Here is a 24,679-nt window from a genome sequence, read left to right as displayed (position 1 = left end):
CCACGTACATTCACATTGAAACAGCATTTCATGTTCAGTGTACAAAAGCAATTCATCAGGGAGGTTCTGCTGCACTTAATGTACAGAGACAGTGATTAACCAGTAGTCCAAATAACATATTTAAGAAATAGATACACCGCTACAGAATTATAATAAAGAAGTCGTTTGCACACTGATCTTAAAAGTACACAGAAAAATATTTCCATTCAAATAATAATTTATTACCCATTATCAACTTAGTTAATAGTTCCTTCACTGAAATACATTAGACTGTAATTTTAAATACATTGCTACAATAATAATAAAACACACAGAACTAGGAAATAGGATTTAAAAGATTCTTTCTAAGCAGAGGAAAAAACCCATACACATTACTAGAGGACTAAATAGGTAATGCACATGATAGATGTATAAATTGTTTTATAGAGAACTACAGCTCTGTGGTTGCTGATTTGCAAGCTTAAAACATAAACTTAACATTCCCATTAGTGTCAATGTCATAATTGTCTAGGTAAATAATTTTGGTTATCCATTAGAGAAATTTGCCTTGGGAGATACTTCAAGTAGGATATTTCAGGACTCTTAATGACTGTTTGGAGACAGAGTTTTGCTCCTTAGTGTGGCATCTGAGGAAGTGCTCATAAACAGAGAGAGAGGCAAAGCCAGAGAAAGGTTCAGTGTCTTGATGGATCAAAGGGAGCAGAAAGACACATGATGATCATGGGGGAATTAGACAGCTTTGAGATCACATGGCATCACAAGGATCAGTCAGGGAAATGGCAGGGGAGATATGAGCTGTCACAGCTGTGTTACCGCCAAAGTGTGCGGTGCACTCTCCATATCCCATGGCATGTGGTGCTGCATGCTCCTTCCCTCCTCCACCTTCACTGCTGCTTCATACAGCCTAAAAAAATGTATAATGGAGGGAAAAAAACGTTTAAAAGTCACAGTGAAACCAGAAAATGTGATAATAGAAAACATTCAGTCAGACATTGCTTAGGTATTAATATAATGTTTCTTTGATAATTTTCTATTAAACCAATAAATTAAGTAGCATAATATTTTCCACTGTAATAACAGTAACCAAAAGCAAATGATTCCATATGAAAAAATAAGAAAAGTGACATTGCTGCAATAAAAACACTTAGGAAGGAAATAGCATATATTGTAGTATCTAGAAATCTGACAACCCCTTCAGCTTGGATTTTACCTTATTCACTATAATATCTGTGTGTACAGAAGCATCCCCAACAGCTAGCGCTACTGCAGCAAGTAACATTTCCCGTCTGTTAACTCTAGTGTCAACTGACAGAATTCTAAATTTAAGAAGCTTATGAGAATGTAACATTTCTAAAATTAATCATGCAAAGCATCTCCATGGCTTGAGACTGCAGCAAGGATCCAGTGAAAACTGTACTTGGTTTGAGATAGGAAAGAACTGCCTTATCTAGGTGATGATGTTTACTATACCTTTCAGACCCTTCTTATGGGTAGAAATACATGATGTACGTACTGAAACATCAGCTAATTCTGTTTTCATTATTAAAACATATAGTCTAAAGAAACAAAAAAAATAGAAGATTAGACAATCACTATTTCTATGAATGCCATCACACAAATCAATATGTTAGGGTTTTTGCACAACTTCTGCAAAGTCCTTTGTTGTGCCCTAGGGAACACCATGGTTGAAAAGAACCAGAATAATCACGGTTATAAGCACTGGATATTTAATTAGCCTAAAAAGGAGAAAGAATAAATGGAAAAAAAAACAGGGGGGGAAGACAAAACCAAAAACCAGAGAGAATAGTTATTTCAGCCACAAATTGTTTTGGTGTCTTTTTCTGGAGAGCTTTCAGTAGAGACTTTCCTCCTCCACACATGACATATAAAAAATTGCTTTTTTTATATATCACTAAAAACGTTAAAGAGAAGCAAGGGAAGATGAATCCTGGGCCAGTCTAAAGAGTCTATCAATTTAGAGTCTGAGCCTTTGGCCTGCATGTTAGCTACCTAAAGTACGATTTAGATGGAACAGTCCAGGTCCAAGGCTATGATTCAGGATGTCTTACATCAGCTGCTTTTGCCTAGTGCTGGAGGTACAGAAGCCTGTTAGGGGCCTTCATTTAACGTTCTTGGAAGTGTCAAGAGCTCTGCTTCTGTGCATGACCAGACCTGCCTGGCCCCAGCATCTCAAATCCTCTCAGTTCAGGACAGATCACATGGAAAGCCAAGAGCATCTTTCTGTTTACTTCCTTGTGGGGCTTCATTTACATTTGATATGCAGAGACATGAGAAAAAAAATTCAGTCTTTTGAAGAAAACCCCAGTAACGGGAGAGATTGCCCGAGCGCTGTAAGACAGCATGGTGATTATATCACCCAACTGGAAAATGAGAACGGGATGCACCGTGTACTGTCTGAGGGGGTTAAATTCCTGCTTGCAAAGATGCCGCTCAAAGGTACCTGAAGCTTTCAGACGTTTGTTTCCTTCGGGGCTCTGGTGTGGAAGGCTCAGCAGAACAGGACTCCACAAGACCTAGGACACAGTCCCAGTATCTTAAGGAGGTTTAAGGCAACGTAAGGCAAACTCAAGACTTCGTAAGGACTAAAAGCCACAGGGAAGAAGCATCACCAGGGGAGGAAGCACCGCTACCTTGCAGACTCTGCACCGCGTATTTGTGAAATACCGGGAACTCCCGGCAACGAAGGTATCCTAAGAGTTTCTTGAATTATTCCAGAACCTTCAGACTTGCTAAGGGCAGTCAGCGTCTGATAACAACAAACGGCCGCTGCGCTATTTTGCGCGAGTTTAAAGGGCAGCAAAAGAAGCAAAAAAGACAGCTGCCAGAGCCGCTGCCGGCTGCGAAGGGGCTGCCGCGCCCCTACAGCCCTGCCCGCCGGGCGGGAGCCTCCCCCGCACCCCCGCCCCTCGGCGGCGGCCATCCAGCGCCCGCCCGGCCCCCGCCGCCCCGCTCCGCCCCGGCCGCCTCACCGGGCACGTCCGCCCCGGCAGCCGGGCTGGCAGCGGGGGGCAGCGCGGGCGGAGCGCGCAGGTAGGGGCGGCGGGCGGGATCCCACCGCGGCAGCCCCCCAGCCTCCCCGCCGGCCGGCCGCCCCCAGCCGCCCTCCGTACCGGCAGCCGGTGCGTACCGGGCAGCGGCCGCGCCTCCGGGCCCCGCGGCGGAGAGAGGGTCCGGCCCCGGGCAGCAGCCGCGCACAGTCCCGCGGGGGGGGGGCGGCGGCCGCGCCGTCTCCCCACGCACCCGGGGGCAGAGGCGGGCGAGCGGGCGGGGGGCTCCGCGGGGAAGGGGGCGCGGCGCGGGGGTCTGCCGCTTGCTGGCTGCCCTGATGCCTGCGGCTAACGCCGGTGGGGTTGGCCCCCGTGGCTTCTCGCCGCCGTTGTAGCTCTGTGGGTCTGCCGGTGCCTGGGCGCCGCCGCTCGCCTTCCTCCAGCGCCTACCTATCCAGCCTGGGGAGCAAAACACGGGGAAAGAAGCAGTATCGCTTCCCGCCGGCGGCATCTTCGCAGCCTGTGTGCTCGACAGGGGTCTTTTTCCGTCTTGCTTTCACTTTTGCTTACAAGTATCCAAAAATTTGAAAGGGACCATTTATCAAGCAGAAAGCCTTATTTATGTTCAGATAATTTAGTGAGGTCCCCGAACTCCACAGTGGAGACTGGACTTAAGGGTGCAAGGGGAATGGGAGAGGCTGGGAGGGAAAAGGGGAGGAGGAAGCTTCATTTCTTCATTCAGAAACTGGATGGAACAACCCTGGGAAAGGAGGAACAGACGCACTCTTTCCGTGACATTCTGGAGAAGGTCACGTTCCATTTCAGTCTCAGATGTAGGACTGACTTGCTCTCCTGGTGTTTCTGGAAAAAAAAAGAAGAGAAAAAAAAAAACCCTCCGTGATCCATTCTGACTCCTCCTGTTCTTAGGGAAGAGAACGTTTTGTCTGGTGCTTTTTTAGCCACTTACCTGCTTTCTCTTTCCACAGTAACCGGGAGCAAAAGGAAAATACTAGATCATGTCGGAGTTCTGGCTAATTTCTGCCCCGGGAGATAAAACAAATCTGCAAGCATGGGAGAGAATGAACACGGTGACATTGAAATCCAACCTGTCCAGCAACAGCAAATTCCATATTCCAGACTTAAAGGTAAATGAGGAAGAGGTTTGTGTATGGGTAATACAGCAGCATTAGCCAGGGCTAAAGACTTTTGGGGTAAATGTGGGTTTTACCTTTTGGTGTAATACGCAGAGAGTAGAAGAAGATTGCAGTTGGGGGATGAGTTCTGTTCAGTCAACTGAAAATTGATCAGAGAGAAAAGCAGTCATTGTGCTCGAAGCTGACCTTCACATTGGAAAGATACACATACAAGGAGTGAAGATGAGTGGGATGAGTTAAATAACTAATCTGTTGCATTTGTTCTACCCTTTACTTCCAGTCATGAAAGTCGTATGGCATACATCTTGGGTCACTAATGCAAAGCGAGTAGCTAAGTATCTAGAACCGTGCCAGTAAGACGGCTGACAGAGAGAACTGTGCTATAATGCACATTACTCCTTGGGAAATGGATGTGTATGTGTATTCAGCTACATTACCCAGCTTCATCTCATCATATAAATAGGAAGATTATTAATCTGTGATTTCTTTAGTATCTTTGCATTATTTAATCCTTATTTTATAAGACCTGCACCTTATTTTTATTTTACCTGTGGCTATGAAAAATCCAAATACGCTACGTTAAAGTCAACAGAGCTACCGCAGATGTAGAACTCGGTTCTTTGGGGCATTCCCATCACCCATCGCTTAATGAAGTTACACTTTGTGCATCCAGGGTCTGGCTTTAATCCAAAAAGATTAACAGTTATAACGCGAGGTATTCCAATTACATAAGGATGCAAGTAAAAGGGGAACATAGCCTGTTGTCAAGTAAGAACCTACTGAATTGTCACGTTAATGTTTCAGTCTGAGAGTGTTGCTTTTTGCATGTACACCTAGTATTTTTGCTGTCTACGGGCCTTATGCAGCTGGTGTTGGTGTGGGTCTGCTAATGTTAAAGGAAATAAAGCATTTGCAGTATCTGAAGATACAACCAGCCCGTTAATATTCTGTTAATTGTTCCATGTAAAATTTGTTTCTTCTCCTTCAGCTTGACCCTTCATAATGTTGAGCTGGCAACATTACAAGAAAAGGTTCAGCAATGTATTGCAATACCATAAACATGGGGTTATGACTGTGACAGTCACAAAAAGCAGATGTTGGTCTTGGAGGAAATGGCTTTGTGAGAGTCTTAGTCTTTGGAAATAGCAAAGAACGCAGACAGAGACCCCCTTTTGAATAAGTGCTGCTTCCCTTGGTTCTCTCAGTACATCTGATTTGTTTGTATGTATATTGTGTGCATTTCTAGTCACTATTTTATCAGGTTAAAGACTAGTTTATGCAACCTGATGGTACAGGAAGGAAAATGGGAAGGAAGTCACTGATGTGTAATCTTGAGGCTATACATACTTTTTTCCTTTACTGGAAAAGGCTTTTTATGCCCTAGGTCTCCGGTAAAGGAATTGCTTCTATTTTCCACCAAGGAAATATAAGTTTTGCCAAATTGTTGAATTCACAAGTGCTAAACACAAGTCGGTGTCCCTAAGACTCTGCCAACAGAAGCCTTAGACAGACTTGTGCATCTTTCACCTACTTCTCATCTTTTGCACAGGTGGGGACACTGGATGCTCTTGTTGGTCTGTCAGATGAGTTGGGAAAACTTGATAGCTTTGCTGAAAGGTAAAATAGATCTTATTTACTACCTACAAATGAGAAACAGACATTGTTTTTATGGGACGGTATGTCCTTGTGTTCACCTTGGTCTGACTCTGTTCAGCCCAGACTATTACGGGACTGAAGTGGATAGGCTTTATTTAACCCTTGTGTTGATTGTCATGGAGTCATCATGAAGAAAGGATCATTCCTTAAAATTTAGCTGAAATAAGTCCATGATAGCTTTGCCTGCACAGCAATCTGTTTGAGTGGCAGTGCTAGGGAGGCTGCTTCTTGAAAGTAAACTGCTTACAAGGGTTCTTTTTTTTTTTTTTTTTTTTAAACAACATCCTCCCATCCAGAAACTTTTATTATAAGAAAAGCATTTAGAGAATATGAAGCCCTCCCTGATCTTATTTTCCCCAGCATATTCCTATGAAGCTTTCTGCCCCTTTTCTACCAGATACAGGAGTTCCAAGGAGTAAGTTGTGAATGAAATCTCTCAGGCTTTTAAACTCCTTGAAAACTACAATATTGACTTACATTGTATCAAACCTACTTAGGCAAAGACTCACTCGTTGGTGATCATTGCCTAGTTCGCCTTTTGGGCTAAACTGACCTGGGTGTACAGAGAACAATACAGTACAACAAGCTGAGAACATGCCAAGTTGTAAGATTGTTCATGGCACAAGGTAGACTTTGTTGTTGAGGCAATGAAAGTATAAGCTGGTCTGTGTCTGTGTGTGTGCATGCGTGCGTGTGTGTGTGTGTTTTTTGTGAGGTTTTTTGCTTTGGAAGCATACCTCCCATGTAGCTGTGGTCTTGGTCACAGAGGCATGTGTTAACTCTGAAGCTTTTTGCCTTTTTTCCCCCCCAGCCAGGACTGATACGGATTTGCTTGCCTAAATATGCTTGATACTTTAACAGATTTTGTCTGGCAATTGCCAACACATACAGAAACACCTATATAAACTGTTTACATCCATGCTAGACAGTCTAGGTAAAAGTAAGTCTGCTAGAGTACCTTTCTCTGTAGGATTCTTTTAAATTTATTTTATTGTACTGGTGCTACAGCAGGGCTGTATTAGGATGATTGCATTTAATCACTCTGGGTTGCACACAACATTGTTATTTTTACATTTTTTTTAATGATTCATATCTTGAGTTGGAAGAGACCTGTAAGAATCATTGACTCCAACTCCGTGCTCCTCACAGTACTACCTAACACTAAACCATATTAGTTTTTTCAGGATCTTTAGCAGGACAGAGCAACTTAATTCATCAAGAAAACCTTCTCCATTGAGACTCTGCCAAAATATCTGCCCCAAATTCTTTGTAAACATGTTCAGGCCTCTGTTTTGCACTGCAGAGATTCTTCATGAAGTGGGAGCGAGGGCAAATTTGGGAAGAGATAGTGCCGATACCTGCTATCTGTTCTAATGGAAAGTGTGTCTAGCCAGCACAGCAGGCAAACAACTGTGTGATCGGAGTTTGAGGGCTGCCAAAAATCATGCAGAATTGATTTTCAGAAGGGCTTCACTAATTCCCAGCTTTGTGAAGAACTAGGGCTTCTGAAAATCTGACTGTAGGATCCATGTAAGATCATGGAGGGTAGTTTTAAGTGCAATGTCACCATGAGCTGCCTAGGCTCACTGGCTCCTTCTTTTATCTTTGTCTTAATTTGATGACATGGTACAGCTCCTTGTTCAAGCCGAATGCTACTTTACTCCACTAATCGACCCTTTAATGACAGTAATTACTTTTATTGCATGACATGCTATAGGCATCAAGCAAGGGGGTCAGTGAGGCCCTTCCACCATAACCTGCTGGGGTAAGGACTCTTCTTATTTGTCTCGTTTGCTTATTGAGCTAGGTAACCAAGAAAGATCAACAAGATTTAAAAAATAAGAAAAAAATGTGAAAAAGAAGAAAAATGCATTAGAGTAAAACACAGTAAGTGTATTAACAGATCAACTCCCACAAGAATAAGATCATCAAAAGCATTTTGTGTTAAATAAATGCCCATGGTTTTTAGTCTAAATTGTGATTCAAGGGTTAAAATGCCAAGCACCGTGCTTCATTGAAGTAAACTGCATCCAGAGGGTTACGAGCCTGTTCAAATGACCTGAACGTTTAAGTTCCTGCTCCTCTGAAACAGCTACCTGCTAAAGTGTTGCTAGATAAACACAACTGCGGTAAAGTCAGGCAGTGCAAACCTGTCAGCGCTGCCTTCTGCCAGGACAGCAGAGAAGGGGCAAGAGTTTGCAGGATCTATTGTTTCCACATACTTTTATTATTTATTTACACAGGGAGGTGGAGTGTTTTTCCGTCTCACCGTGTGGCAGCATGAAGCTCTCTCAAGCTGACAGTCCCCTCAGTCACTCTTACCTGGGGGCTCTCCGGGGTCCTCAGTCAGCAGAGCATTCTGCGATGGCCTTAGATTGTGGGGCTTCTGCTCTCCGCAGTGTTTCAGAGGCCTAGCTGGTAGTACCTTTTAATACACACTATAATTTAAAATTTTAGACTTTTTTTTTTTTTTAATGAAAGTAATGACATTGCAGCAATTTTGGAAACAAAATGTGAGAGTCTTCCAAGCCATAATAATAGGCTTAAATGGAGTTACTCTCTTTACATGTTTTTATTACTGCTTCTTGAGCCAGTTTAGCTGAAACCCTCTCCTATTACAACGCATCATTTGAGCATGGTATTTGCTCAAGGTGGGATTCATATCATCTCAGCCAGAGGTTTAAGAGTTGAATATGGAAGCTGCTTGCGGCTGGATGTCGCTATAGTCCGTGGGGCAGCTCCGAAGGTCTGATTCCTCTCGCTTGCTTCAGATATCAGTGGTGCACAGGGTGCGAGTTCTGTCTTTGCATGGGGAATGTATCAGATGGGTGAATCCCACTTGCATTTCGCAGGTGGCAAGGCACAGAGACTAAGCCAGGACTGGAGAGCATTTCTCTGACTCATATATCCTGGTCATACCCTGCTGCAGAGACCTTGGGGCATGTGGGCTGGAAAGGAGCCAAGTTTCGCCTGGGCAGCTGGGTCTGCCAGGTGCGTGGGAGCACATCCCTGTCCCACCATCTATACCTAGGGAGAGAGACCAGAGCTAACTGTCTCCCAGCTGTCAGGTTAGCTGCCAGCTGCACTGAACAGTAATAAAAGCAGCTCAGGCCCCTTGGAAAAGCTACTGGTTTATACACTTCCCTGTTGCCTGCTTTCTCTGTAACATCTGTAGGCTCCTGCGGTACTGGTCTTACCAACTGGGCTGGAGTTGTGTCTTGTTCCAAGTTCCTTTGGACTCCCAGAGCATCGTGAAGGAGCCAAAAACCAGCTGTGTCTACAAGCTGAAAATTGCAGAAGTGTTTGGCAAGTTCACAGCTGACGGGGAACGGCTGTGTGCATCCCTGCACTGTCCCTGCAGCCCAAGTGTGGGCAACGTGCTGTATTCCAGCAGCGCTGAGCTAGCACTGGGTCCCTAAGTGGCTGCAGCCAAATGGTGAAAAACTGCAGCAGCCCTGAGGGAAGGATGTGAACCGGAGTGCAATGGTGTATATTCCTCCTACAGGCACTCCGAACTGCGCCTGTTCAGGGTCATGAGAAGAATGGTTTGGGTTGGAAAGAACTTTTATAAAGATCATCTACTCCACACCACCTGCCATGGGCAGGGACATCTTTCACTAGACCAGGCTGCTCAGAGCCCCATCCAGCCTGGCCTTGGACACTTCCAGGGATGGGGCATCCACAGCTTCTCTGGGCAACCTGTGCCGGTGCCTCACCACCCTCGCAGTGAAGAATTTCTTCCTAATGTCCAACCTAAATGTGCCCTCTTTTGGTTTACCAAAACTGTTACCTCTTGTCCTGTCACTACAGGCGCTGGTAAAAAAGTCTCTCTCCATCTTTCTTATAAGCCCTCTTCATATACTGAAAGGCCACAACAAGGTCTCCCTGGGGCCTTCCCTTCTCCAGGCTGAATGATCCCAAGTAGCAGGAATTCTGACTACTCCATTCTTGGCAGCATCAGCGATCTCAGATTTTTCCTCCCTGTCGCAGGACTGGAAAACCTTTCCAAAGATTAAGTTTCTTAACAGGAATGGAGATAGAGGAAATCTTTACCTCCATGAATTACTGCTTTTAAATGGCCCATATAACTGCTTTGCAGTACATCAAAGAAAATACTTTTCTCTGATGCTTCCATGTTATCTGCACCTGGCCTGAAGCCCCTTTCCTGAGCTCTTGAAAGCCAGAGGATGTCACAACACACATTGTCCAAACACTGTAGGTGCCCTCTCAGTCTCCAGCTGACCTGCAGCTGTAGTAATCTCCCCTCTGTAAGGAAAGAAAGAACCCTGCCATTAAGCTCCGCTCCCTGTCCCTATGCCAAGGATTATGTCCACTTCATGTCTCTGCTGTTTTCATCATTATGCAGTTACTGTTGAGGCGTTGCTTTTTTTTTTTTACAAAGAGTAGTCAACCTGAAATGGTTAGGGACCTGAAGGCCGAATTCTGTGAGTATTTCTGACTACTGTAACAGTATAGTACTCGGTACTTGCTATAATGAACTGAGGCTACTAGAACAGCTGGAAAGGCTCTTGGCCTGTATGAGATAGGTACTTCGACTAGAGCCAGGGGGATCTACTTCTGGAAGGATTTAATAAATCTTCTTTTTAAAATAAGCAAAGAATAAGTAACTTGGTTGATATAATGTTCTCCAGGAGGTGCTCTGTTCAAATCACTGCTCTGAGTCAGGCAGAATGAAGGTTTGAATCTAGCTCTCCCACACCTTAAAGGAGTTTCTTGTCCACCATGCTAAAGAGAAGAGAGAAAGAGCACCTAAAGAAGAGGAATAAGAAGGAAATTCTTTCTGTCAATCAAGCAAACATTGTCATTTTCCCTGGAGTACTTTGTAAGAAACTTGTCTCAGCAAGCCCTAAGGGTTTATTTAGCATCCTGTGGAACAGATTTTCAGTCTTGTCCTCCATCACTTTTGGAGTTTTAAACATGGGTTTGTTCCCTTCTTGTTTCTGCTATAAGTATCATCAGTGTAGAGAAGACTGAATTTTGGTCTTCTGAAAGTCTAGAGCATTGGGGAGATGATATTACCTATATGTTTGTAGAGATCAGTGTATTTAGAAGTAAGGCGTTTAGTTCTGCAGTATGCCATAGATAGTTTATCATCATTTGAATTGCAGATCAACCTGCTTGCTTCAGAAGTGTTTTGTTTGGGCATCTCCATGTTTATCAGATCATTGTGGAAACTGTTCTATATTCAATTTGTTTCTTCACTAACAAAGCCTCTCTTGTTACATCTAAGCGTAATAAAGAAAATAGCCCAGTACATAGGAGAAGTTATGGAGGACTCAAAAGATAAAGTCCAGGAAAATCTTCTGGCCAATGGAGGTAGGTGCTGTGAATGTGGTTTTTTTTTTTTAATGCATTGATGCTGCTTTTGTTTGCTTCAGAATATAAACATGTGGAATTGAAACACACGTTAGAAAGGACATCCATCAGCAAAGTTTTTTAAGAACACACCTAGCCTGCTTCCATTTTTCTCAAAGTTAGCAGAAGCTATATCCAGCACCAGTTTCACTTCCAGGACAGTGTTTAGCATCTAGTACTGGGCTAGTTTCTAATGTCAGAGCTGAGGAGTGAAGAGGAAAGCAGGAGACATCCTTCTTCACTCCTAAAATGCTCTAGCACCTTTTTGTGCCCTGTATGGGCTTGATATTTTACAGGCAGCTAAATCTCATTCAGTGTGGCTGCATGACGTCCGTCAGTGATCTGTTAGTGATTTGCCTTCCCTCCTACTGGGCTGGGATAGATCACGTTGTTAACTGCAGATTTCTGACGTTACAGGTGGATGTGAAGCTAGGGCTGCACTCACAGGTTGCGCCAGGGGCTGGCAGGACATGCACATGCTACCCCTGTTAAGAGGACGTGTCCTCCAGTGGTGTCCTGCCCTGGCTGGCAGCAGTTGTGTAGCAAAGAAGAGCAGGCAGTGACAACAGGGACACTTCTGATATGCCAAAGGGCTGTGAGAGCCCACTACCTGTGTGCTCCCCAACATCATCTCTAAGCAGTCAGCATGGTGGTTTTATAACCTCCATGAACTAAATGTCCCCCTTTATTATCTGCTATGGTACTCAAGGCCCTAAAGGGACCCTGTGTCAAGGACAAAATTAACGTTTAGAAACTGATTGCCCCTAGATCTCCACATGTTTTGTTAGACCCTGAGTGTGTTTCAAAGCAAATTCCTCCCCAGCTATCCTGGAAAAGTACAACAAAATTGGATGTGTTACACATGCTAATTACAGGCTTGTAGAATGATGCTTTTAATTAAGAGTGCACACTCCATCCCTCTTTGACTGTTTGCAATGTTGTATTTCAGATCTGTATGAGTAAAGGATGAGGAGGAAGTTCTTCTAGAAATGTCCTCCTTGCATGACATAAGGCTGATATTGGATGAGGGCAACTGCTTGACAAGTACAATAATCCCACTTATTGTGTTTCAGGAGTAAAGGATAAAATGAAATGTCTCAAAAGTATGTTGAGGATTGATGATTGCTGTGTTGTTACAAGCATGCATTTGTGTGCATTAGTGCTAGAGACAAGTCTTGGTCTGGTTGTAGAGATACAGTGATCAGGTTACGATGGATTTCTCAAGTAACAACCTCGTAGCTTGATCACGATATCCCTATGACTTGAGAAACAACAGGTTTCACTTATTTCCTTTGATTCCTCTTTATACACCGTTTTCCTTTCCTATCAGCTCTGCATATGTTGTAATAGAAGGATGTGGAAATAACTTGTATGTGTTACTAATTTCTGTCCTCTGGATTTTGTCATCCAAACAAATCATATTAAACTAAGACATTAACCTTTCCAAGATTATTGACTACATCTTAAAAAATTGAGGATTCCCCTAATATATTGCAGTGTTGTACTTCATAAGCAGAAGCAGCTTTGCTGTATGAATTTTTCCTCCTTCCCTTTCTGTTTAGCAAAAGGACCCTGAAATTGAAGACTTCCTTGAGGTCATGAAATCAGAAACAAAATATAAGAACAACTTCTTGCTGCATGGTCCCATTTCAGACTATTAGACCATCCCAACTCACATTTTGTTATGTTACACAAGTTTTCTGATTTTAGCTCAATTGTATATAATCCTGACAACAGTTTGGTGCACAAACTGATGAAGATGTTGTCTGTGTGTCTACCAAATTTTTGGTTAAGTTTTTGTAAAGAAAAATGCAAAATACTAGAAAATCAAGCACTTTTAGTTACATGAACACACACACCGCTTTCCAGTGGACAACAGTCAGAAGCAGCCATGTGGAGATGTCTCTCAAAGAGGGAAATATGTGTTTGTGTAATAAAGGGAGTTTTAGTATATCACAACAGCAGGAGATGCTTTCTTGCTTATGGCAGAATAAAAAATGTGAAATGTAAGTAAAGTTTTTCTTCAAAGATTTGGACCAAATTCTCTTCCATTTATAGCAATGTTAAACCCAAATGAATTTTAAAATTTGGTAGGTGGTGGAATAACTCCATTCTTTATAAGCTCAAAACAAAGCAAAACAGGAAGCATAACGATTTTGAAGAATTAAGTGTTTTGAAGGGAAGGTATTTAACATCGTCTCTTAGAGCTGAGTTAGTAAATTAGAATTACAAGAGATTCAGGCTGTGGGGTTCCTGGGCAGCTGTGAGTGCATTGGGGTAGGTAGGAAGCATCTGGGCTGGATAGGCAGCTATGTGAAGTCTTTGAGAAGTGACTTGACAGGTTCCGTAAGTGAAGGGTGCTGTTCCAGGAACATCAGGGTGTTTGGACTGCTTGGCATTTTAAGCTCAGTTCTGCTAGTGTGTTCACAGTAGTTTGTGCCATCCCCAAGATCAGGCTGCTTAACTAAACTGTACCAGTGCCAGAGCGCTGCTCAGGAGTGAACCTGTAAAACAGGCTGAGAACTCCTGCTGTGCTTCACTGCCTAACACTTGAATTCTGCTGAGATTCCAGGAATGCAAGGATAGAAAGGGCATGTGTAGGTCTTCAGGGAACTTTCATATCTCTTCAGCTATAAATAGGTTAGTGTCCGTCTTTAAAGAGCCTGTTCCTCCATGCAACCCAGTGATACCGTGCCCTCTTGCAGGTGTTATTCCCATTGAATTTAGCAAAGCCTAAGCAAGAAAGCTTGAAAGAGGGGCAGCAGGATGAAATCCTTGTGTCGCGTACCTCATGCTGAAAATGCTCGGTGAAATTTGCCGCTCAAGTATTTTTGACTTCCCTGCCTTCCCCCTGGAGATCATGAGCAAGCAGTGCCGGAGAACTGCACACCAGGAGCTGTGGGATAGCTGTCCCTGCCTTCTGCAGTTTCGCCCACTTTCTGCACCCTCCCAGTGCAGCAGCATTTATTGATTCCCAATCAGGCCCTAGCAGGAAAGGTTAGATCTTTGCCTCGTGACTCCTGTCCGTGGGATGTGAGGGAGTTTTACACAGCTGCGGTTTTGGAAAGAGGGGGAGAACACCATCATGCTGGTGCTCTCTGCCTCCCAGGCAGTTTAGCCCTTGCTAAGAAGCCTGATTCCTCCTAACATGAGACTTTCCATACTTTGGAAATCTAATAGGGTAAACTGACTCTGTTGTGGGGTGAGAGAAGCCCATGGAAAGGATAGCGCTCACCTGCCAAAGGTATTCAGTATCACACAAGACTGGGTAGTACCCTCAGCCTGGTCATATGGCAACAACTTTTCACACTCCTTCTCATGCATCTCAGTTCATTAAGTTTTCCCCACATCCTGGAAGTCCAGCCCAAAGAAATTGTGCTCAGACCTTGCTATGGGACTGAATTAACTCTGGACAAGGCAGCAAGGAGCACTGAATGCAGCACGCCCCTCATTTTACTTGGCACCTTGAACTTGTTCTGCTCCCCATCTCCCCAGAGCCACTTCCCAGATACTCTCCATGTTTACCCTCCTGGTCTGGAAGGAAGCCCACCCTGCAGGTGACAGTGCCTCTGGCTTCTTTGTCTAGACATTGAGACCCTGCCTGCTGCCTTCCTCTAGCTTCCCTAACCCACAGGGAGACAGCCCCAGTTCCTCTGCTTGTTGTGACAGGATGTGTGATTTCATCCCATCCCATAAAGCTGCCCAAGAACACTATGTAGGGGTGTGTTTGGCATCCTGAAGGCTCTCAGACTCAGGCAAAGAGCTGTCTGATTTCATGAGCTGCTAGAGGAGAACTTCTGATTTGGTACTGTAGGGTACCAAGCCTTAATGTTTTCTAATGTTAAGGAGCTTTGGTCTTCAGAGTGAAACAGCATGATCCCGTTCTGGGAGCTGGGTGTTGTACGTGTTGTCATCCCTCGATCCTGGGGAGCAGCCTTGGCTCCCCATGGTCCAAGGGTACCTTGTTATGGGAGGCTGCATGCTCAGGGTCTTGCTGTGAATTTCTGTTACTGGATGCTGTGACTGGATGTATCCATTTAGGGAACTGTGATATAGCTTTGTGCAAGATGGAGAGCTTTGTGTGCAAGGTCAGTGAGGAACTCCTCATTGCACCTGAATTTGTTTGATTTCTAGTGAGTGCTTGACTGAATCACAGAGAAGTGACATCAGCTATGCTCTTAATACTTTTGATTAAACTCAACAACCCTGAGTATTACTGCTGGTCCTGGGAATAAAGTATTTTTCTGATAGCTCTTGCTGGGATTAAATTCAGGCATATTGCAATAATCAAGACTGAAGTTACATGAAGCTGTTTCTGCTGGGAAGAGGAATGGCTGCACGTTGCTGTGTTCTGCTGATACAGCTAATTTTACAGTTAACACTTGTTCTGTACTGTTGAGTATAATGCAGAGAAGATTTCTGGTTCAAAGTTTGCAAATGTTTAGAAAGATAATTAGATTTGGCATATGATCTGTGTGGATTTGATCTTGATCAAATTTCTATGAGGATTCAGAGGTAGGCTTCTGGTTCACTCTTGTCTCTAATGTTAATCAAAGTTATGCCTAGGCTATAGCTGGGGACTACTACCCAAACTTTGACCTGCCATCTGGTGAGCTATCTGCTTTCATGCATCTCTTTGCATTTTCAGTTGACCTAATTAGCTACCTGACACGGTTTGAGTGGGACATGGCCAAATATCCCATAAAGCAGCCACTGAAGAATATATCGGATGCATTAGCAAAGGTAAATTGTACTCAACATTTTAAGATGTCAGCGTGTCCTTTGGCAGTTTTTGGTCTCTCCTCTCATGCCAGTCAGTGAGAGCTTTGTGGTTTGGGCAGGCAGAAACACACACTTTGCACTGAAGCAGTTGATGCTATTTTAATTTCTACTGTAATAATAATGGTACATGTATTTAAACCTATCCAGTCTGTAAGTATATGGCCCTTTATCAGATTTACCGGATTACATTGACATGCTTTCTGCTCTTTAATCCCCCTTCATTGTAATATTTGTCTTTCCTATGCTGCCTTATTATTCTCCATTTTGGAGTTCTTTTGTAAAATTGTTGGCCTGGCATTAAATCAAATGCATTGCAGGCTGGATGAATTATTTAGATTGTCAGTCCTTTCAGAAAGATGTGATGTGTTGCTCAAAACAAGTAAGAAATGAAACCGTGAACTTGCTCCTTAGTCACAGCTGTAACGCAGGCAGCAGCAGCTCCCTGAACCCTGCTTTCTGCAGACGCCTTTGCCACAGGGGAGCTCTGACACCGGCTCCCTCTGGGCCACGATCAGGTGGTTTTACAAGGGGCTGGCAGCTGTGACCTTGTCTTAAGGTGCAGAGGTAGTGGGAGGGGGTGAGGACAACACCTCAAGCATTGAGTCACTTTGGTTTTTTGCTTTGTTTTAGCAAGTGACTCAAATAGAAACAGACCTAAAGACCCGATCAGCTGCATACAACAACATTAAAGGAAATTTGCAAAGCCTGGAGAAAAAAACTGTGTAAGTATAGCACATGCCTGTTTGCATCTGGAAGGCTGCAGGGCTCAACTGAGGACAGTGCACGCTCACACCCATTGCTGTGCAGTGGACCACGTGTGTTCTGGTGGGAGCAAATCTTTCTGCCTTTGGGGCATGCTAAGCATCTGTAGACCCAGAAAAGCTGGAGACAGGGAGCTGGTGTGATCAGCATATCTCAAAATCAAGAATAATAGCATCAGCAAATCTCAAATCATCACAGCTGCAGATCCTAATAAGATTTTATTGGCGGTGTGAGCAGACAGTCTTGGAAAGAGTCAAAACCAAATGCACCATACTGTTCTGGTGAGATTTTAGGGCATTAGAAATTAGATGAGCTGGGTCAGCTGGTGTGTTCCTTTGCAAGATGGAGCTGTTTCCTATGTTCTGAACAGCATTTGCAAAACTCCCATAGGAAAGAGCTCTGTCTTGCTTGTTCCCGTACCTCACCAGCATCCCACTTACATTTTTCTTTTTTTATTCTGTTGGTTCAGGTAATGGCCTGTCAGGGCTTCCCGGGCATTTTCTCTCTTGTATTCAACTGCTTATGGTCTTTACCTGTCAGTACTGATACTTGGATTTTTTTCCGTGGTATCACTGGGGAGAATATTAAATCCCAGTAAGTAGTAAATTTAAAGCAACTTAGCTGATGCTATGCAAGCCCCCAGCCAGCACGTGCTCATGTATGCTGCTCTTTCCTACTCCAGCCCCTTGCTCTGGGTGCAGGACACAGGTCCTCACCTTCCTGGCACCGCAGCCAGCCAGGCTGGCAGCCGGCCCAGAAACCAGCCTTTACTCAAGGAAGATACTCACAGGGGCTCAAACCAGACTCAAGGGTAGTTGGAATTTTGTCCTGAATGTGGAGCTAAAATGAGCATGCCTGGCACCAACGCCACCAAACCCAACCAGAAGCCACAGAAAAAATACTTCCAGGTGGTGGTTCAGAATGAGTTTGTCAAAAAGATGCTATCCCTCACGGAGACCTGCTCAACATGGGGACTGCAGCGCCCAAGAGGGTCGGTCAGCAGAGCCATTTCACAGTTACATCTCCCCCTCTCTCTGCTAAGTTCCTGTGGCCATGCCTCACCACCACCCCCCAGCACCACTGGCCTTTGCTTCCAGCTTGGTATAGACAAGCGTAAGACACATTTGTCTCAGGCTGTGTGCATGTGGATAACCACGGGTAGGAGGGACAAGGGGACATTAGATCCCATTTCCCCTTTTTTGATGCCGTTCAGATTCCCAGCCCACTCTTGCAGCATCTCTCCAGCTTCCACATCAGCTGGAGAGAGGCGGGAGCTCTGGGTGGGGAACATGAGCAGTGCCAGACCTCCAGCAAGGCAATGAGGGAGAATGGAGACCTCATGGTCCAGGCCTATCTTCCTCTCACTATCCCATCCACATTTAAATGCTGGCATCTCTGGTTGTCTACCGGTGCCGGATAGCTTGGGTCGAACAAACATCTAGTAACGTGTTACTTGCCAGTTAATTAACGTTTAGACTGGCCCAGCAAACCTCAAACCAAAACCTACTGATTCAGGTCATTCTTCACTCCTGCCCAGCGACAGGGAAGGTGGCTGCTTTCTGCCCATACACACCTAGTGCCTCCCAGCCGTGCCCGGCCAGTCCCAGCCATCTATACTTCCTAGGTGTGCGGCACGAGTGGGACTCAATGTGATCAAGTGGGCTTAGGCTGTGAAAAGACACCCCCCCCGACAGGTCCCACCTGCATATGAACGCTGCTCCCGCTGTCCTTCAGCTGGAGGTGTCTCCGTGTGCTTGTGCACGGCAGTCCAGGTGTGCCAGGGTTGCTTTGATGGCTTAGGTCCATACTAACATTGCTTACATGGACTGAAGCATGGTCCCACAGGCAGCTCAACAGGCAGCCTGAGAAAGCAGGTGCCTTCCACAAGGTGCAGCAAGGACTGGGAGCGGGCTGGTAACCTCAGATGTGCAGTTCCCAAGGATCTGTACCCTCAGTGTAGAAACAATAGCAGCAGAATGGTGCGATTTCACATAAAGGGCATAAACTAGCCTAATGCTAGTCACCAATATCCTGCCGTTAGTATTACTTGGTTTTTTATTCTTTTTAGTTGCAGTAAAAATAACTAAATGGCCATTTTAGAAGTATAGGTGTGTCCTTTAGAAATCTCTTTCCTAGCCTGCTTTTACCCCAGTATATGCTATTAGCAGCTATACCTGCAGCACAATACCTCTCATGTGCCGCTGCTAGCTTCCTGCTAGTGTCATATTATTCTTTGACTTCTTCACCACAGGGGAAATCTGCTGACCCGGACCCTAGCAGACATTGTGCATAAAGAAGACTTTGTTCTGAATTCCGAGTATCTTATCACGCTGCTCGTCGTGGTGCCAAAGTAAGGCTATAGTGCGTGCACATGCGCTCAGCGTGGCGTGGAGTTTCAGGCCCGAGCACCGGATCCAGGTGGTGCTGGGTCAGGTTGGGGCAGCTCATCAGCACCGTGGCTGGGGCATGGGTGGAGCTGTTAGCGAGGGGGAAAGCACGGTTTCTGCCAAGGGTGGTCCTGGCATAAAAGCAAGAGACAGACTGCTCCAAACTCGGACCAGGATAGAAGTGGGATGTAGGTTTTTAATGGCTACAGAGTGGGTTCTCAAACAGCCTCTTGATAGGATTAGTACAAGTTAAAAAAAAAGAGAAAAATAGATTCTTGATGAACCTTAGCCAGTTTATAAAAGGGATTAGACCTGTCAAACTCAGAAGGCCTTTGCTGGCTGTGTATTTGTAAGTGCCTGCACAGAAGTCACACGATGTCTTTCTCAGAAGCCCCCACAAAACTTTTCCTCTCCCTATAGCCCTGTCCCAACACACACATGCAGTATGTACCATCACTTTCCTGTCTATGAAAACCACGTTACAAAAAGCTATCTGAGGTGAGTTTGTTGAGTTTGTTATCTACATTCTTTCAGATTCCCCTTGTAAACAGCGTTCTCACTTTGCAAACTCTTACCATCCCCCTGGCCCCTCTCCCCAGCGGTGGCAGTTGCGGTGTTTGCAGTGTAGCACCAGATCAGCTCTGATGTTGCACACAGCAGATGTACCCTGTGGATCAGGGGCAGCTTGTGCAGGCTCCTGGAGCATGGGATGCTGTGTGGCAGCCTGGAAGTATGTGCCAAAAGCCACGCTCTTACCACCATCAGCTTCCTGCTCTGGCTCCTTCCTCATGCCAAGACCCAAAGTGAGGACTGAGGGTGCATCGTTGCGGGAAGTGTCTCCCTGGCTGGTGACTAGGAGAGGAAAGGTCAGGAGAGGCTTAAAATACCTCAGTCATATAACCCAGCATGAAGAGCTCTAACCTTTCTACCCTAAGCCATTAGCTTAACTGTATTTATCAACACATTCGCTTCTAAGATATAGTATTTATTTACTGTGCTTTGTCTTGTGTTGCTTAAAGGTCAAGCTACGTACAGTGGCAGAAGACCTATGAATCCCTCTCCGATATGGTAGTGCCTCGCTCCACCAAGTAAGTGAAATCCCAAATTAGGCTCCCTGTATGTTTCAGACATCCCTGCCATATTTCAGCCCCTCAAACGGCTGGATCCTGAAAGGAATCACTTGCCTAATGCATGGGCTCCTTGTTAACATACAGATTTACCCAATCTCATTCTCAATTGAAATCAGAAGTTACTCTGTTGAAGAGAAGTGCAGATGAAAGAAAAAAAAAATATTAGTCTTTTTTTACAGGTAGCTTGTTGTTCTCTTTATCTAGTTGTTTCTGCTTTCAACAAGGCCCTTTGCTTTTTGTGTAAAACATACAATTTTTTACAGTTATTCAGGCATAATTCAGACACGTGCAGTCACATACAACTTCACGGAAACTACTTTTTACAAAGATCAAATGCTGTCTTTGCATCTTTAATTGCTTTCTGCTGTAGAATAGGATATTTCAGCGTACTGTCGTTTGCATTAGAAAATGCTGTATTAAATTGTCTTTTTGCCTGGAGTAAGAAAATCCTTCCTAGGAATTAAATATCTCACTGTTCAGCTCACACAGACCATGGGGTCCATTCCAGGGCACAAGAGGTGACAGCGCTGTTACCTGAAATGGAAGAAGTGGAAAGCACAGAGAAAGAAGCAAGCTGTTTGCTGCTGCCCGTCACCAAAACACAAGTGCATGGCAAGTGGGGGAATATTACCAGGAATCACAGAAAAATCAGGCAGGCAGAACGTGTGTGTACTAGGATGCGTTCAGGAACTTAACTCATGGGAGTTTTACATTGGAGATAGCGTGGCCAGTGCTAGTAAAGTCTTGGTTTCCCATTTCAGTCACAGCAGTTCTTGAAAAGCAGGATGTTGTTCAGTATCGTGAATGAAAAAAAAAAAAAGAATTGCAAAAGAGGAACGTAAAGAAGGCATGAGGGATTTGCCATGTCAAATCACAGCAGTGGATTTCTCTCCCACAGAATGATTGCTGAGGATGCAGAGGGAGGACTCTTCACTGTGACCCTATTTAGGAAAGTGATGGATGACTTCAAGGCTAAAGCCAGAGAGAACAGGTAAGAAGCAGATTGCTAGGTGGGGTGAGCCAGCAAGCAGATGATAAAGGTGAGGCTTGTTGCAGGCTGTACAGTTGCATCCATCACTGGTTTTTAGGACTTCGCTGTTCCAGCTGCTGCTTGCCCTTAAGCCACTGAGAAGGCAGGGTGGGAAGGAGCTCTGGCAGCAGATGCAGTGATCTTGTTCTTTAAGCACCAAACTACAGATTCTGGAATTGTTCCTCCTGCTCTTGTGCTTTCTGGGGGTGACTTCAACTCCCACCCTCCACATACTTTATTTGGTTAAACGGCTAGCAACTTTGAAACATCCTGTACCTGCTTCTTCAGAGGCAAAAGAAATAAGCATGCATATTGCTTGGACTGCAGCTTTTGAGAGCAAATGTCATTCAATTGTAGGTTCATGGTTCGAGAATTTTATTTTGATGAGAAGGAACTGAAATGTGAAAAGGAAGAGCTGATGAAACTAGCTTCCGATAAGAAACAACAATACGTAAGTAGCACGTAAAGTTGATGGCCCACACAGTGACAGCCTTTGCTACTGGCATGCCTAAGCACCTCTCACTCATAGCCTTATGGTTCCAACAGACCATTTAGCCCAGAAAACACAGGCACAGGATAGAGAACACAATTTTTCCAAGGTCGCTCGAGTTTCTGATAAACTGGGAGCCACTAACAGGCTGCCTGAGAATTATCTCAGCAGCCTGTGATGGCCTCAGTGGTGCTAGCTGCAGAACTGCTTCGCACCGGGAGCGGATCACAACGATGGGGTGTCTCCTCTCCTAGGGCCCGTTACTGCGCTGGCTGAAAGTGAACTTCAGTGAAGCATTTGTGGCTTGGATCCATGTAAAAGCCTTGAGAGTTTTTGTTGAATCTGTTCTGAGGTAAGTGGCTAAACACGCAGTGCTGTCAGACACCTGCAGAAGTCAAAATGTACAGAGCTCTTCCTGTGGCAGTTACTTTGTGGAACATCCCTTACACACCTCGTTCCAGGAGCTCACGGGAGACAATTCTGATGATCACAAAAGAGGTGACACAAAAAGCTGATGAAAACCAGTTCTTTGGGGAAACTTATGGGGATGTGGGAAAGAAAGATGCTGTTTAGTTGACTTTCAGCTTCAAAAAGAAAATGCTTTCAGATGAGGCAGCACACCACCGCTGCAACTGTTTCTGCAAACACACCGCCAGCTAGCATGCCAGAAGACTGAAGAGGGAGAGGGGCAGGAGTAGAAAGGTGTGTCCCTTCCCAGCAGATGATCGTGTACGTTGATGTATTTCAAGGTATGGCCTCCCAGTGAATTTCCAAGCGATGCTGCTGCAGCCAAATAGGAAGTCTGTAAAACGCCTCAGGGACGTCCTCAATGTGGTCTTCAAACACCTGGATGAAGTTGCAGCAGCAAGTATAATGGATGTATGTATTTGGACTGCACGTGCTGTAGCCTGTCTCCACTTAGCCACGTGGGCACTTCCAGCATCCAGGTGCTAGAGCACGCATCTCCTCACACCTTGCAGTGCTAGGAGCCCTGGATGCAGCGCTAATCGCTGGAGGTTAGGGGTTGGATTAGGGTAACAGTCAGGCTCAGATCATGATGGAGATGCATAAAGATGGCTTACGTTTTCTGTTGAAGGAGCTGATGCTTGCAGCTATCAGACTGAAACAGGTCTGCTCAATTATGGCAGTTCCTCTAGGTAAAAAGCTTCAGTTCTATAAATGTTCAGATACACACAAGGAAATTGACTTCAGAACTAAATGCTAGGACTGGGATGCCTCTGTCCCCCTTAAAAAAGCGTCACTGACTTCAGCAGGCAGCAGTGCTTGCTTTCTCCCTCCCCGTATCTTGAGTGCACAAACAATTTAGGATAATCATGATAAACCAGTAGGGTGTTAAAGTAGCCTAAAACTAGCAAGTGTAAAGATTCCCAGTGAACAAAGGGAGGAGGAAATAAATGAGTTGCTCTAGAGCTGAAGCACACAAGAACGCTACAATACGTGCTCATAAAGTTGCAGCCAAGCATGACATCTCAATGTTAACTGCATGAGGCAGCCTGAAAGCACCAAACACCACATTCTCAGTGGTGAGTCCCCTATCCTAAGCAGAGCAAATACAAAACTCTATTCCACCTGTGGAAGAAGAGTGCAAGAGCAATCCACTGTAGCTTGGAACTGTGCAACAGTTTGTTTACCTGTACTAAAGTCATATTGTTTTCTTTTGCAGCCTGGCATGGACATCCCTGGTTTACAACTGAGTAATCAAGAATACTATCCTTATGTCTATTTCAAGATCGACCTTAGTCTTCTTGACTGCAGTTAAAAGAAAAATTGCTCGAGCTTTATCTATTAGTTTTCAAGACCCTTATGTTACAGTAAAACAATCTTTAGCTACTGAAAGTCAAATTAAAACGCAGATCCTGTAGCAGGGTAATTGCTTAAGATCTTCCTACCGCTTTCAGTAATTTCTGTGGTGGCTTCTATATAAATATCTTTTTCATAGTTTTACAAAAACATTTCAGAGGCAGGAGGTACTATAGTAGTATTTATTTTTTTTTTTGTAAATTACAAAGATGGAATATCTACTGGACTTGAAATAAAGCAATTTAAAAAGTATGGTGGCTAATGGATCTACTAGATGTATACAGTCCTGTTTTTCTAACAAAGCAAAAAAATCCCAACCAAACAAAAACCTCAGAAAAAGTAGAAAGCATCAGAACAAAACCTAAATTTTTTTTTAATTTAAAAAACGCTTAAGAAGAAAGATCCTCAAAATTGCTATGGAACTTACTGTAGCATGACTTACAGCCCCAGGCACTCACAAGTTTAGTTTTTGCCAAGGCATTTCAGTTCGAACAGTTCCATTAGATTTCATCTGCGGGGATGACTTAGAGCTGGAGCACATTTCCCACACCAGAGCAGTGGTCAGGTTACTGGGGCCACCTGTCGTTATTAACACTGCCCTTCAGAGGGGTGAGCTACAGGCAATCTCTTACAGACACTAGATGACAAATATCCATAGTAAGTTATTTCCTTGAAAGGAGGGAAACTTTCAGTTCTTACAGTTCCTTACCTAGAAACAAGCTGATCACATCAGGGTCACTTCACTAGACACCAAATACACAAGACATAGAAAGCAACAGAATATAGTAGTATTTCTATTAAAAAAGCAGCAGTAGTAGCCCATTCCCAGTTCTGACTCCTCTTCCAAGGAAACAGTAATTTCAAATCAAACTGGAGACAGCACCGTGGTGTTTTTCCTGTTAGCACCTGGAAATCCTCAAGCCCCAAAAACAGGGATTAGCTACACCACTAATCCTGGGGAAGAGACCAACAGCTCCCAGTGTCTCCCACTGCAGCAGCAACCCCACTTCCATTGTTATTAATGATCTCACCAAGTCTGGCACAAAGAAAGAGAAAGCCCCTGAGAAGGAGTAGGAAAAGGAA

The 24,679-nt window shown here is 44.5% G+C and overlaps 1 protein-coding gene across 5 annotated transcripts; it reads left to right on the top strand.

Moving 5' to 3' along the window:
* Positions 1-2,934: 2,934 nt before the first annotated feature.
* On the top strand, positions 2,935-23,966 carry ATP6V1C2 (ATPase H+ transporting V1 subunit C2). 5 transcript variants are annotated; one of them, XM_055810231.1, is made up of 13 exons: positions 2,935-3,051; positions 3,995-4,153; positions 5,712-5,779; positions 11,070-11,155; positions 15,843-15,937; positions 16,607-16,698; positions 18,990-19,088; positions 20,145-20,213; positions 21,154-21,246; positions 21,643-21,736; positions 22,030-22,127; positions 22,525-22,654; positions 23,460-23,966. In XM_055810231.1, exons 2-13 carry the CDS (start codon positions 4,025-4,027, stop codon positions 23,553-23,555), a joined length of 1,149 nt encoding a protein of 382 aa, XP_055666206.1. In that variant the 5' UTR covers positions 2,935-3,051; positions 3,995-4,024; the 3' UTR covers positions 23,556-23,966. The 5 variants fall into 5 exon arrangements, with proteins under 5 accessions (XP_055666206.1, XP_055666208.1, XP_055666207.1 ...); XM_055810232.1 differs by having other exon boundaries at positions 3,006-3,140; XM_055810233.1 differs by lacking the exons at positions 5,712-5,779; positions 11,070-11,155.
* The last annotated feature ends 713 nt before the right edge of the window (positions 23,967-24,679 follow it).

The sequence above is a fragment of the Falco peregrinus genome, chromosome 7 (assembly GCF_023634155.1).
Source record: "Falco peregrinus isolate bFalPer1 chromosome 7, bFalPer1.pri, whole genome shotgun sequence".
Lineage (NCBI taxonomy): Eukaryota > Metazoa > Chordata > Aves > Falconiformes > Falconidae > Falco > Falco peregrinus.
Note: the sequence above shows the minus strand (reverse complement) of the source record. Positions and strands in the feature narration are given on the sequence as shown.